This window comes from Aphelocoma coerulescens (genome assembly GCF_041296385.1).
Source record: "Aphelocoma coerulescens isolate FSJ_1873_10779 chromosome W unlocalized genomic scaffold, UR_Acoe_1.0 ChrW_unloc_scaf_3, whole genome shotgun sequence".
In the NCBI taxonomy this organism is placed as follows: domain Eukaryota; kingdom Metazoa; phylum Chordata; class Aves; order Passeriformes; family Corvidae; genus Aphelocoma; species Aphelocoma coerulescens.
The window spans coordinates 2,390,935-2,403,778 of record NW_027184082.1 but is presented as its reverse complement, the minus strand read 5'-3'; the positions used below and the strand labels follow the sequence as shown (position 1 = coordinate 2,403,778).

Sequence of the window (12,844 nt, the reverse complement as noted above, 5' to 3'; positions counted from 1 at the left end):
TTCTCCTAATTCTTATCTCACAGAAGATAAACAGTAATGAGTATTTTGGACCAAACCACTACACTAAATTGGTGTTTCTGCCCGGTTACAAACCCAACCCGCTATGCCGCCTGCCCCCCCCAAGCCCAGGCTGCTGTCGCACCACTCGCAGCTGCACTCCCGGTCCTGAAGCCCGAGGTCCCGCCTGTCCCGGCTCTCGTGGCACCACCCATGGCTCCACCTCTTGTCCCAGCGGCGGAGGCTCCGCCTGTGGCCCTGGTGATCCCACCGCCCCCTCCAGCCCCTGAGGGTCCAGCGGCAGCCCAGCCCCCCCGACAGTGTCCCGCCTGTCCCTAGCCCGGGTATCCGCTCTGCGGCAGCCCAGCCCACCGCTTTTGGGCCCCCCCTTTGCCCCTGCCCCGGCCCCGGCGGCGGCCCCAGTCCCGGTTCCGATGTCCGCGGCTGTTCCACCAGCCCCTGCCCCCGCTGCGTTGTCTGCCGCAGCTCCATTGAACCCGGCTTTGGCCCATGGGCTGCGCTGGGCCCGCCGGCAGCTCAGAGTCCTGCCGCCACATCTGCTGTGGACTGCCTGCAGAGGGTCCACACCAGACTCTGGTATCCGCCGGAGGAACTTGTCCCCTTGGCGGTTCCGGTGGCAATCCCCACCTATGCCCCCCCACTCCTGGAGGAATCAGCCTCGGAGAGGACTCCCACCTCCTACCCCCCTTCCCTCGCCTGCACCGTTCCCCTGGCAACGACCGCTTCTGCTGTTCCTCTTAAAGAGGAAGCAAAACACCAAAGTTCAAGCAGATCTCGAGGAACAAGCCCTTTCAGAAGGCAAAATAATATATGTAGACGGTTCTTCTAGATGTGTACAAGGAAAAAGAATGTCAGGGTATGTTTTGGTTGATGGGGGGACTAATGCAAACCATTGAAAAAGGAAAATTACCCTCCAACTGGTCAGCTCAGACTTGCAAATTATATGCCCTAAAAAGGGCACTGGAATATTTAGCACACAAGAAGGGAACTATATATACTGATTCAAGGTATGCTTTTGGAGTGGTGCACGCCTTTGGGAGGATCTGGGAAGAAAGGGGATTACTTGCTTCAGGGGGAAAGGGGTTGATGCATGGGGAAATTGTTTTGGAGGCGTTGGAATTGCCTGAAGAGATAGCTGTAGAAGGACACCAGAGGGGAATGACCTCGGAAATGGGAGAAGATAATTTGACAGATCAGGAGGCTGGGGATGCTGCAGAAAATGGGATAAAAAGGGTTAAGTTAATTTTGACCTCAAAGAATGAAAAATTGGAGACTCCAAAATTCAGTGAAACAGAGGAGAAGGAATTAAGTAAGATGGGGGGGGAAGGCCAGACGAATGTGGAAAATGGAGGCTTCAGGATGGAAGGCAGTTGCTTAATAAGTCACTCACCAGAGAAATATTGGAAGACGTGCATCAGAAAACTCATTGGGGTGCTGGGGCTTTGTGTGATCACTTTCTGAGGAGTTATGTGTGCGTTGGAATGTATGGGTTGGCTAAACAAATAAGTGAAGGATGCATGGTTTACCAAAAAGTAAATAAAAAGGTGATGAGAAAAACAACTCCGGGAGGTCGTGAGTTAGCTCTCCGACCATTTCAAAGTATCCAAGTGGACTTTACTGAACTGCCCCAAGTGCAGAGGTGGAAATTCTTGTTAGTAATAACAGACCATCTTACCCATTGGCTGGAAGCTGTTCCCACTGTCAGAGCCACAGCCAATGTAGTATGTAAAACCCTCTTAGAACAAATTATTCCTAGGTGTGGTATGATTAATAGGATAGACTCAGATAGAGGGACACACTTTACATCAAAAGTTCTGCAGCAACTAACTCAAGCCTTGAGAATAAAATGGGAACTACATAGCCCATGGCAACCACAGAGTTCAGGACGGGTAGAGAGGATGAACCAAACTTTAAAAAGAATCTTAACTAAATTAATAATTGAAACTCAAATGTCATGGGTAAAATGCCTACCTCTGGCTTTATTGAGGGTTTGGACACAACCCAGGTCAGACCTGGGAGTGTCACCTTATGAAATGATGTTTGGTGTTGCAGAGGATGAAAGTTTGGTAAGAAAGTTTCACAGATATGTAGGCTTGGCAGAAAGATCTCTGAATGAAGAAACTGAGGATGAGATAGAAATGAAAGCAAGTTTTGATATAGAATAAAAGATGCTTTGCTGAAACACTGATCACTGAATAACTGAGAAGGCAAAGGTTGGAGATGAGTTGGAAGGAGATTTTTATGATTAGGACAAAGGTATGTGACTACAAAGACATGTTTTTCACCAAGTAAATAAGTCTCAAGAAGAGCATAAGTAAATAGAAAACATGTTTTTACCAAAAAGAGAGATATCGCAGGCAAACAAGAAATGTTGATGTAGCAAGAAGAAGAGAGGTCTGAGAATTTTCCATTGTAAGCTTAAATTGTAACTTACTTACTCTTGTGATTGGATAATAATGACTATAATATGGTGATGGTAGTAGCTATGATAGGCTATAGGCAAATGTAAAGGTGTTGTGTATGGTGCTTATTGGTTGTTATGTATTAAAATACTCAGCAAAGTATATAATGCTTTGTAACTTGAACAGAAAGCAGCTTCAGGTATGCCTACAAGCTGTAGCTGACAGCTGTAGGGCTGGCTCTGGATACCCACTCCCTGAACTGCTGTAACTTTGCCTATGCAATAAACAGCTTTCAAGAGAGCCGCCTGAAGTCCAGACATCCTTCGTGAAACTTTCTCCTATAGTTTGGGTTACCCTTTCTGACCACCCAACATGAAACTGCTACCTATGAATTAGGGGAAATGAGTGTTAAAGGATATGTCAACACAATTGCAAGGACCCTTGAAGAGTTGTGGTTAAAAGGGATAATCCCTCAAACCACACCTTTAGACTTTAAAATTCATAATATCCATCCAAGGCAGTGGGTACTAGTAAAAACAGGGAAAGAGCAGTCTTTAACTCCACAATGGGAAGGTCCTTTTCAGGTGCTACTGACGACTGAGGCAGCGATCCGGACCAAGGAGCGAGGGTGGATCCACGCCAGCAGAATCAAAGGACCCGTGGAAGAACCTAAGGAGTGGACTATAACATGTAAGCCTGGTGATACCAAGTTGACTCTTAAGCGGGAACTGGGTGATAATGCACTGGGAAGACCCAAATGATCCAAGGGATACACCAAGAATCACACCTGATTGGGAAATAAGGCCAAGCTTATATCAGTAGTTTCAAGTGTTGCCTGGACAAGTCCTGAGACACCTCCAATACCCTCCTTGGGGAGGAATACTTCCACTCCAAACAGGAGGATCAGGACTATTTCAGTCTGAGAGTTCTCATATTCTGGCCTTAGCCTGTGACTTATTTAAAAAGGAGGAGGAATTGCTACCTCCAACAGTGCCATACCATATACCCTGTCTGATCCACCCCAATACTGGACATGCTAGCTGGGTTAAATATAAATGTCTAAACTGTAAAAAATATTGGTATTGTAGTTCACTAAAACGACACTCTCATTGCATGAAGTGTCGAATGCCAAATCTATTCCCCATCCAGGTAGAGCAAAGAACAGCTGAAATAGTAACCTTGCTTTGTGGATGGGAATTACTAGTGCCTGTTGAATGGGAGATACCTGAGGAACAGTGGGAAGCTACAGTTAAGAAGTGTCAAAAGCAATTTGCCTGGAAATTAGCGAAAAGGAAGTGATGAGGAAATAGAGGGCAAGACCGAATTGACCACTGTATTTGCCACCAAGATCATATACCCCTGCTGTGGGTAGCAACCCCATAGGCATGGGAGGTGGAGGTATAAGCCATATCGGACCTCTGTTATTCCTTTATCTGTCACTCCTTTTTTTGTCTCTTCCCTCTGGGGATACCGACACAGCCATGCCATAGGTGTTACCGAAAGCTGTATATGGAAAAACACTGAGGTTCCTTTTTCATTGCACATAGCCATGTCAACAGTCACTGTTATAACCCATCCAAAGTAGAAAACTGTATGCAAAATGGGAAAAAGCACTGGATTGCAGAAAACCTAGGAACAAGTGGTAGCAGGTTGGGAAGTAAATGTCCAAAAGGAGAAAGATGGATGTGTTTCACATATATTGTTGGGAGTAAAGTCTCAGACTTAGTAAAAGAACAACTGGTAAATAAGAAGGCAAAGCTAGCACAGCAATCTAACTCTTTATTGACCCCAATTCAAGACATGTATGTGAAATTCAAACAACAATTAGAAAATGAAAAAGATAGCTCAAATTTTGGAAAAAAACTGTTTGTGGAGTTGGGGGAAAGGATAGGTAAGGAGCTTAATGTAACCAACTGTTGGATCTGTGGAGGGCCTCTGATGACAGAGGAATGGCCATGGAAAGGCAGTAGCTTAAGCCAAATAGAATTCCTTAAGTGGAATCGGACAAGGATAAGGGAAGAAAACAGACCAGAAGGGTGGGTACTGAGTTCAACAGTGATAGGAGAGGAGTGTCTCTAGCGTACCGGAAACAATTTTCCTTAACGAAGTAGGAAATACTCCCTGTAAGAGATATAAGGTCAGTAATAGAACTTTTACATGGTGGGTCCCTGAGAAACCAGCTCTCTATTGGACTCAGGAAAAAACAAAGGAAAATGATTGTAAGTACAATAATAAGGTCAAACTCTTTCAATGCAATGATACAAAAAAAAAAAATCCTTATTTTTGGGAACCCAGACATTTTAGAATTTTGAGAAAATATAAGTCAACAAAAATTTGATTGCTGGAAGGCACCAGATGGCCTATTTTAGATATGCGAGAAAAAGGCATATGCATAGCTCCCCTCTCATTGGAAAGGGAGTTGTACCCTGGGGATCATACACCCAGGATTCTTTCTTTTACCAGAACCAGACGGAGATCAACTAGGAATACCAGTGAATGAGGATCTAAAAAGGAATAAAAGAGAATTGATTGGAGGATCTCAAAAATGGGGAGACGAGGAATGGCCCGCTGAGCGCATAATTGAAATGTATGGGCCAGCCACCTGGGCACAAGATGGGAGTTGAGGATATCGAACCCCAATTTATGTGCTGAATCGGATTATAAGACTCCAAGCAGTTCTAGAAATAATAACGAACCAAACCAGTCAGGCATTGGAATTACTAGCTAGGCAACAAAGCCAAACAAGAGCTGCGGTGTATCAGAATAGGTTGGCTTTAGACTATCTATTGGCTGAAGAAGGAGGTGTTTGTGGAAAATTTAATACATCAGATTGTTGTTTGAAGATAGATGACCATGGGGATGCCATCCTAAATATAGCCAAAAATATCAGAAAAATAGCCCATGTACCGGTCCAAAAGTGGGAATCCGCACTAAAACTTAGCTGGTAGGATAATGTATTTGGAAAAGAATGGTGGAAGAAGCTAGGTTTCTTCCTTTTATGTGCCACCGCAGGCTTGATATTTCTCCCTTGCCTGGTCCCCTGTTTCATTCGATTAATGTCTACTGTGGTCCAAGGCATGCAAATAGTACCACTGCCTGTGGAACCAAAATTGGCTACATCTGGAACGGCACAAAAGATCATGGTGTTGAAGAAGCAAAATGATATCAAAGACCCCTTTGAAGAAGCAAGATTGATTTGTGAAAAAATGAGCAAATAATAAAGGCTAGAAAACAAGAGATACTGCTCAAGCCAAATGATCTGTAAAAAAAGGAAAAGGGAGGTATTGTTATGAATGTATTGTGATATTGGCTTTTCAAATGTTACATAATTGTTATGAATGTATTGTGATGTTGGCTTTTTTTCATGTTCCTTAATGTTAGAAAAACTTTACCTAGGTTCTGTAATGTAATACATGATATAGAATGTCTATTGTTTATGTAGTCAATTTAGAAAAGATAGGCAGAGAAAGTCTTCACATTCCTGGAGTATCTTATCAGAGAAGAAGAAGACCTGAAACCAGAGAGAAGAATTTATGGAGGGAGCAGAGACGGAATGGAGCCAAGGAGGAAGATAAGGCTGATGGGATGATACACAGAAACGCCAAAGAATTTATGAATCATGCATGATTGTGATGAGTATGCAATAAGAGGTGTACTTTTAAAGATGATCTTTTGGATGTAAAGGTGTGCCTTTGGATCTCTGCCAAAGCACCTGGCAGTAATCCCCTTTTTGCTGTTGTCTCCTAGTTGTCCCTTTTATTAAATTTTCCTTAAAATTTTACTAAGAGTGGACCTCGTTTTTCACACAGTGTCTATAAATGTTGGGGTTTTAGTTCTCCTCCCGTTTTTCTTTTTCTCTTAAAGGAATTTTCCCCATACATGTCGCCAGGGGGATTAATTACTGGGAGCTTAAGGAAAACAAAGGACCTGGTCATAGGGGGAGGGGTGCATCTCTTTCACCTAGGTTTGTGGGCAGTCAGTCCCCTGCTTCTTTGGCTGCCTTCCTTCTACCGGAGAGACCCCGGGATCCCAAGCCCACCTTTCCCTGCACCACTGGGAGCTGGGCCGTGGCTGCCCTGCCCCCGCCGTTGCTTCAAGTCTTCACTATGTTGTAGGCCTGCTCGCCCTGCCTGCCCAGACCTCCGGGGGGTTCCCACCGCAGCTCTGCAGTTTGGATACATCTCATCTGCCACCCGGGATTTGTGCTCGTCCCTGCTGTTCCAGCCTGCTGTTCCAGCCTGCTGTTCCTGAGGGTCCGGCCGGACACTGGGATCGGCTGCCCAGGGGTTTGTCAAACCTTTGTTCCATCCCTCCCCGGGACCCCAGGCTACCAGTGCCGCGTGCTCTCTGAGCTCGCTCCGGAGCGCCCCCTGCAGCCGCGGGGAAACCATCGCACCTGCCCTGCTCACCGGGAGCTGCCAGCGCCCCTGCTGGCTGCGAGCAGAACTGCACCCGAGGGGAAAGGGCCTGACAGCCGAGAAGGCTAGCACTGGGTTTGTGATTGCTGTTACTGCCATAGTTATTGTTGTTTGTTTGACTTGTTATACACATATAGATATATAATAGTAAAGAACTGTTATTCCTATTTCCCATATCTTTGCCTAAAAGCCCCTTGATTTCAAAATTATAATAACTCGGAGGGAAGGGGTGTCGCATGTGCCATTCCAAGGGAGGCTCCTGCCTTCCTTAGCAGACACCTGTCTTTCAAACCAAGACAATAAACTAGAAATCTAATTTTAATTTAGCGTTCAGAATTGATTAAGCAAATCAAGTTAAACAAGCACAATCGCTATGTCTAATTAAGCATGCTGCTAACACTTAACATAACTGGTCATACGCATACTCTTAGAAATCGAACCTCACAAATTCAGGGAAACAAACTTCACCAGTCATTTCAGTCAACTTCATCTGCTGCTAGCCTAGAGATGCCAAATGGTGCAAGCACAAACATACATTTGGAAAGGGTTTAAATCAAATCTTTCACATAATCTAGTAAATAGTTATCATGAATGCTGATCTTCAGCAACATAAACCAGACTAACCAGGAGCTCACAAGTCTTCACTAGCTTCCATGAAAACATCTCCCAATAGCTAAGTAGCTTAAGTATATTCAGACCATCTTCCAGCTGAAGAACTGATTGCTTCTTGTATAGGACTTATGTTCTTCTGATATGCCCACTTAAAATGTTACTCTGGTGTAAGAATTTCCGACACAAAATGCAGTTGAGAAAATGTAAGCTCAGAATTTCCATTTTAACTCAGTTAAAAACTGTAACACTACTAATGCAACACTGGCATTTTGAACCCATCTGCATTCCCTTCCAGAGAAGATTTAAACCAAAGTCAGAGAAATTATATTCTGCTTCCCCTTTTGTATACTTCTGTGTTTCAAGTACATTGCAAGCTTAAAGGATTCCAAAAAGACCTTGTAGCCTTACAAAGAAGGGAAAACAAACAAAAAACCTCCCACCATTATCAAGTCTGGACACAGAAGCTGTTCTTTCAAAATTTCCCAACCACAGGAAAGACAGTATTTCTTAACATTAAAGAAAATGCCTTCCCTCTGCAAGCAAGGATTTGGAATACATCTGATAATTTAATAGAGGGAAAAACCCCAATACTCAGTTTCTCTTAGGAGACCTCATACAAGACTATACTGACTGCAAAAGGTCATTAGGGACACAGAACATGAGGTTATTCAAACCAAGTCATGGGGTCAAAACATGAAGCGATGCACTTGCATACCAGAGAAGATTACCTACCTAAGTAGTTAACACACAACAACTGTGAGCTCACCCTTCTTTACCTTTTCTTTAAATAATCGTTTTCAAAAACCTCTTTCAGAGCTTTTCAATTACAGCTCCATTAGACCTTCTTTACACTGGCATTGATCTGAATTGCACAGGTCAGTTTTAAATAGATAGTCATGCCTTTAGGCATCCTTGTAAAATGACAGCTGAAGCTTTGGAATTTATGATTGAAAAGACTGGGAGTTATTATGTTAGAAACAAAATGCCAGAGAAGGCTGGATAGCAGTTTTGTCTAATAAGTAAAACTAAATTTCTTATACCTAAGATTTCCTTGGTTTTCCTTTTGAAGTTTCAAGTATTATAATGATGATGATGAAAAAGAGAAAGGAGAATAAAACCCAAGAGAAAAAAGTGTTGCACAATTCAATTACTCACCACCCACTGATTCATGTCCAGCCGGTCCCCGAGCAGTGATTGGTGGCTCCCAGCCAACTCGCCCAGTTTATATACTGAGCATGACATTCTATGGAATGGAATATCCCTTCGGCCAGTTCAGATCAGCTGTCTCAGCCATGCTCCCTCCCAGCTCCTTGTGCACCTGCCCACTGGCAGAGCCTGAGACACTGAAAAGCCCTTGACTTAGGGTAAGCCTTGCTCAGCAACAGCCAAAACATCAGTGTGTTATCAGTCTTATTCCCATACTGAATCCAAAGCACAGCACTGTAACAGCTACTGAGAAGAAAATTAACTCTATCTCAGCTGAAACCAGGACAGTCTAAAAAGTTAAAATCACCTAATTGCAATGGTGATCTAAAGTATCACTGACACCTTTGAATCACAGCTCTGCATGTACAAAAACCCGAAGTCGGTACAGTTGTGGTACTGCAACGTAACACCATCCTGGCATATGGCCTTGAAGAAATCGGTCCAAGTTTTATATGTTATTACCACACATACCATCTCAGTCTCATTCCCTTCCCCCTAGCTAGTACAGCACCTCTGTTAAACGGTACCTTCAAAAGCAGTACTGAGAGGCCATGAAGGCGGAGCAAGGCCATGCAGAAACGCAGCGCTCACAGGCTCGCTCCCCTCCACAGCCGGGGGAGCAGCCCCCAAACATGCGAACCCCCGCCCCCGAGAGGCCAGCGGCCCCGCAGCCGCCCCGCCGGCACGTCACATCAGCTGAATCACAGTGGGGGCGCGGATGGTCCCTCGCCCCGGATAAGCAGAAGCAGCAGCGACGTTTAACCCGGCAGCGGGGCGGAGGGCCCGGGGAGCGGCCGGCTGCGCCCCCCACCTAGACCAGCATCTGCATTCCCATTCCTTACCGGCCCGCTCGTTACCTGCACAGCACCTGGAGGTTCCTGCTATCCCCGCGGTCACTGCCCACCACCCGCCGGTACGAAACGCACACCATATCACCACCCCCAACCCTTCAACCAGGAGAGGCCATGTTATCTACCTACCTTCCACCTCGCCTCCCCAACGACGCGCTGACGTCACGACGCAAGGTCACCTACTCCCGCTGAGCCAATCAGGAGGTGCTTACGTTGACATCACCTCAGCGGAAGAGGGGTGGGGCGACGATACTTACACTTCCTTCTACCCGGAGTGGAGGTGTTTGGGTCTGTCTCTGCCTGTCTCGGTTGTGGGCCTTTTCCTGGCTCCGGCCCTGCCCGGGGGCTCCTCTAGCACTTTCTTCCCCTCTCCTAGCTGGGCACAGCGACAGACTCCTCCGGACTGGATGAACGTGGCGAGCCGGGCCCAAAGGGGGCATTTTGCCTCATACGTCTCAGCCTATTCCCTTAGCAGAGATGCCTGCCTCGACACCTGCCCTTGGTCCCCTCACGAGGGGCTGCATGCCCACCCAGCACAGCTGAGGAGGCACTCCTGCTGGATGCCCTGGAGCATGGCACTTTCTCCCAAGAGCAACTTTGGCAGCAGGTTTTCAGTCTTTTGAGAGGGCCTTCTTACAAAATTAAGGTGTTTTGTCCAAAATGGAGGTGGTAGCTATGCATGTGAGGGAGGATGTAGAGATGAGCATTAATCATGGTAAATCACGACTGAAAACAGCAAAAGACTATTATCCCTTGGGCTTTTTATCCTCAGGGGAAGTTGGAAAGCCTAATAGGTTCTTTTCTAGGTTTGGGTTTGTTTTTTTTCAATTTGGCTTTTCGCAGCACCCTTGTTTTTGAGGTTTGTTAGGTGAAAAGACACCAAAAAAAAGCATAAAAGAAATGCCATCGTTTTCTGGAAAATAGTATGTTTACTGATTTTGTGTGACTTGAGAAACCAGAGGGTTTCAAGTGGTCAGGAGCTGGCTTTCTTTTCAGTCTGCCTGTACATCACAGTTGCTTTTTTTTCCTGTCTTCCTTTTTCTTTTCTCTACAATGTTACTCATTGGTGATCTATTGGTTTGGGTTACTCTTAATTTTTGCCTCTATAAGCATAGGCAAAAGTTCATGTGAGCCATGTGAACATAAGGAAAAGCACACATCCATCCACATCAGTTTTAAAGCAGCATAATCACATACAAATATTTTTATGTCCTTTATTTCCCCTATAATAAGGGAGTTTTTTGGTGGAGAAGAGTACCTGAAAGTTTGACTAAGCACCTCATTGTGCACTAGGCTCTTGTATTCATTCGGAGAAGCCAGGTGATACAGCCAAGCTAGTTAAAAGGGTCTCTCTAAGGGAAACCTGCGATGAAGTTTTGCAAAGTGAAGCCAGTGCCAGGCATTATTTCCTCTGGTCTAGCGGTGGAAGGGGAGGAGGTGGCGTTTTATGCTTGTTGTATGGAAAATCACACTATGAAAAGCCAGTGTCCATAAAGGAGACTGAGGAGTCCTGCAACTTTATTCGATTAAAGGGAGAGAGTCCACTGGGGCACATGCCCACAGGGTTTTCTCCCTCTCTCTCTCTCAGCTTCAGAGAGTGCAGCCTCCTTTTATCCTAAACTCCCGGCCGCATGTTGCCCTCTTCCTTTCCCCATTGGCTGAGGTACTAGGAAGGTACAGCCTTCCTGAACCACTTACCACATATTCCCCCCTTGAACCTGTCATTTTACCCCAAAGTTCAGAAGGTCAGGCTTGTGCAGACTCACTTGTCTGTTTCAGGAGTCAAGCTGTCTGGGATCTGCAACAAATCTGCTGCTTGAAGTTAGTAGAGACACCCAGACCCGTTTCAAAGACTTTAACACCCATACCTTCACCCATAGAATTGTTTGTAAAGACATTAGCACACATCTTTCCTATCATTGTGGTCAGATTTTCCCACAGGACAGATGTAGAACTTCAGTATAGATTGTGCATGTTACAATCAACAGGAATACGTTCACAGGCTGTCTCGGTAAAAGATCACTGTGCTGGTTTGGGCTGGGGTAGAGTTAATCTGCTTCACAGTAGCTGAAGGTTTGTATTTGTGCTGGAAACGGTGTAGATAATACAGTGCCTCTCCTATGCTTAAATTGACGGGCCCGGGGAGGCCGCCAGCCAGCGCCGCCGATCCGTGCAGGGCAGCGGGGAACAGACAAGTGGCGAAGCCGGGAAGCTTCGCTCCGAGCTCCGCTGGCACTGCCGCCAGGGAGCGCCGCCCCGCCCCCGACGGGGCTGCGCTGCTTGGCAGCCGCAAAGAGGGTGGGCCAGCTCGCCGCCCGCCCTCCTCCAGTTGCTAGGAAACGAGACTCGGGCGGGGTGGGACTGTCGTAAAAACATCTCGGAGAAAATGTCGTGAAGCGCAGTCGGTGGGGCCTGTGACGAAGAGAGTGACCGGGCCTGGCTCCCCGCACTTATTTGCCCCGTACCCCGGTGGCCCCCTCCCCCTCTTGCTCCATGTGGGGCCCAGGTTGGGCTCTCGGCTTCTCCTCCTTCTCCTCCTTCTCCTCCTTCTCCTCCTTCTCCTCCTTCTCCTCCTTCTCCTCCTTCTCCTCCTTCTCCTCCTTCTCCTCCTTCTCCTCCTTCTCCTTCTCCTATGGCCCGGAAAACAGTTAGCAGGAAGCGGAAAGCGGCGACGGCTGCCGCCGGAGGGCTCCGGGGGGAGCAGGTAGGCTGGGAGGCGGGAACGGGTGTATGAGGGCAGAAGCCCACATGCCGGTGCCTGGGGTAACCCTGACTGGGGATTGCCGTGTCCCGGTGCCCGGTTGAGGTAGGGGGAAAGGGCGTGGTCTTTCAGTGCCTCGGGAAGGTGTCCTGGGGGGGGAGATGGTGGGGAGGAGTAGTCCCGGTCCCGGTGGCTGTCGATGCGATACAGCAGGCAGCTTCCCCCTGTCCCTGCTCCGGTGGTGCCGGGAGCTCTCTGTTCGGCCCGTAACCGCCGAGTCCCCGCCGCCCCAGAGCTGACCGTTACTGCGAGGCGACCCCAGGCCGGGCCGGAGGAGGCCGATGAACGGTGCGGTCAGTATTAGATGACCCCCGCAGTGTCACCTCCAAACCTGCCGAGCTCACGCCGGGAGGCTGTCGGGGCTGCTTTTCCGTTTAAAGTGCTTCTTGTCTTCCTCTTGTTTCTATAAGCTTTTGGTGTCCCAACAGTGCCGAACCGGGGTGGATTGTTTTCAGTATTATGGTAGTGTTGCTTCTTTAGCAAATATTTATGTTTAATTTTATGTTGCTTGAAGGCTTTATCACCATTTCTGAGTTAATCTTCGTGTATGGTATTCTATGGGTAGTTTGTAAGGCT

General features: G+C 46.8%; 2 protein-coding genes across 4 annotated transcripts in view; one reads left to right on the top strand and one right to left on the bottom strand.

Annotated features, from left to right (window-relative positions):
* Positions 1–9,658, bottom strand: part of LOC138102852 (ubiquitin-associated protein 1-like) — an 82,769-nt gene extending 73,111 nt beyond the window's left edge. The window contains exons 1-2 of one of the 3 annotated variants that reach the window (XM_069000601.1): positions 9,637–9,654; positions 8,606–8,793 (exon numbers count right to left, since the gene is read on the bottom strand). The gene's annotated coding sequence lies outside the window, so the exon portion shown is untranslated. Of the gene's footprint in view, positions 1–8,605; positions 8,794–9,513; positions 9,552–9,636 lie in introns of those variants that run through there. The other 2 variants (XM_069000600.1, XM_069000602.1) reach the window with 2 other exon arrangements.
* Positions 9,659–11,874: 2,216 nt separating this feature from the next.
* The window catches only part of LOC138102861 (DDB1- and CUL4-associated factor 12-like), a 59,164-nt gene continuing 58,194 nt past the window's right edge, over positions 11,875–12,844 (top strand). Inside the window, exon 1 of the mRNA XM_069000612.1 lies at positions 11,875–12,211. Within this exon, the coding sequence (XP_068856713.1) occupies positions 12,140–12,211 (72 nt within the window). The 5' untranslated portion in view covers positions 11,875–12,139. The remainder of the gene's footprint in view (positions 12,212–12,844) is intronic.